General features: G+C 35.2%; 1 protein-coding gene across 1 annotated transcript; it reads left to right on the top strand.

The window, feature by feature from the left end:
- Positions 1–351: 351 nt before the first annotated feature.
- LOC139845031 (uncharacterized) lies at positions 352–1,098 on the top strand. The gene is made up of 2 exons (XM_071835252.1): positions 352–666; positions 743–1,098. The coding sequence occupies exons 1-2, from the start codon at positions 411–413 to the stop codon at positions 916–918; spliced, it is 432 nt and encodes a 143-aa protein (XP_071691353.1). The 5' UTR covers positions 352–410; the 3' UTR covers positions 919–1,098.
- Positions 1,099–1,466: the final 368 nt, after the last annotated feature.

Genomic DNA, 1,466 nt, shown 5'->3' on the forward strand with positions numbered 1-1,466 from the left:
GAGATTATGTTTGTGAATTAAAGAGAGGTAATGTTGATACTACTGTTAAGTTTGAGGTTGAGCCAGGAACCCTAAAGTCTGAAACTAGGGTTTTCAAGAGAATTTACATTTGTTTGGGACCATTGAAGAAGGGTTTTAAAGCAATAGGTAGAGATCTACTTGGGTTGGATGGTGCTTTTATGAAACAACCTGCAACTGGTTGTATTTTGAGTGCTGTAGGGGTTGATTCAAACAATGGCATATATCCTGTAGCATATGCCATTGTTGAACAAGAGTGTGGTTCATCCTGGACTTGGTTCTTAGAGTGCTTGGGTCAAGATCTTGACTTGTCTACCAATTCTTAGAGTGCTTGTAGAAAGTGGGAACTAACAGGGATACCTTGTAAGCATGCAATTGCAGTGTTTTATAACATGAGTGAAAATGGTTTGGAAACTGGTGAACCAGAAACATGGGTTCATCCAGTGTATTTGTTAGATACATGGATCAAAACTTACCAATACACCATTGAGCCATTGAATGGGAGAAGCTTATGGCCAAAGGCAGAAGGCATGTTCACTCTGGTATCACCAAAGACTATTTCCACACCTGGTCGTCCAAAAAAGAAAAGAAGGTTGTCCAAAAATGAAGTTGATGTCATTGGTGATAGTGGTAAACTTAGCTCAAAAGGTATGCTCATTTTATTTATTAATTACATCTAGTACCATTTCAATTAATATGGTATTTATTTTGTTAATATTTATAGGCAAGCTAAAGAAGTGTGGCACATGTGGTACTTATGGACACAATAAGAGTACTTGTACAGGTGAGAAGAAAAGAAGTGGGAATGTGGATAACAAGTGGACAAAAAAGACAGTGAAAGTTAAGCTATCTCCTTCAAAGAAGACAATGGTAGTTGGAAAAGGGAAGAAGAAGAAGTGAATGTTGGTGGTGGTTTGTGTTTTAATCATGTGTTTTATGTCTACTTAAAACTTGTTATGTGACTTGGTACAATGTTTGTATTTTATTAAGGTGTGTTGTTGTCTTTTGGTAAGTTTAAGCACATTTGGTAACTGGTACTACGTACTTATGTTGACTTTTGGAATCTATGACATTTGGTAATGCTTGTATGTTTGTCATTTCACTTTAGTTACAATGTATTGTCTGTATGTTTGTCATTTCACTTTAGTTACAATGTATTGTCTTGTGTTTTTGGTTACACTGTATGACTTTGGTTACAATTTATTGTCTACACTTGGAGTCATTGTCTTGTGTTGTAAGGTTACTGATACAGATATAAAACAGATGCAAAATTTAACAAAACAAGCTTCATTCCATTACCATTACCATTTTACAAAGTACATCATACATACACCACAATTTCAATGACTAAAAAAATAAATACCAAACACAATCCAGCTAAATATACACATCATCTTCCAATTCGTCTCTCTTTTTTCTGCATCTTTGAGCTTTTCATCCACTTCCAT

The sequence above is a fragment of the Rutidosis leptorrhynchoides genome, chromosome 4, assembly GCF_046630445.1.
Source record: "Rutidosis leptorrhynchoides isolate AG116_Rl617_1_P2 chromosome 4, CSIRO_AGI_Rlap_v1, whole genome shotgun sequence".
Lineage (NCBI taxonomy): Eukaryota > Viridiplantae > Streptophyta > Magnoliopsida > Asterales > Asteraceae > Rutidosis > Rutidosis leptorrhynchoides.

Coding starts and splice junctions, on each gene's coding strand:
- LOC139845031 (XM_071835252.1), top strand. CDS start 411: ATGAGTGAAAATGGTTTGGAAACTGGTGAACCAGAAACATGGGTTCAT. Junction 667..742: donor TGGTAAACTTAGCTCAAAAG/GTATGCTCATTT, acceptor TAATATTTATAG/GCAAGCTAAAGAAGTGTGGC.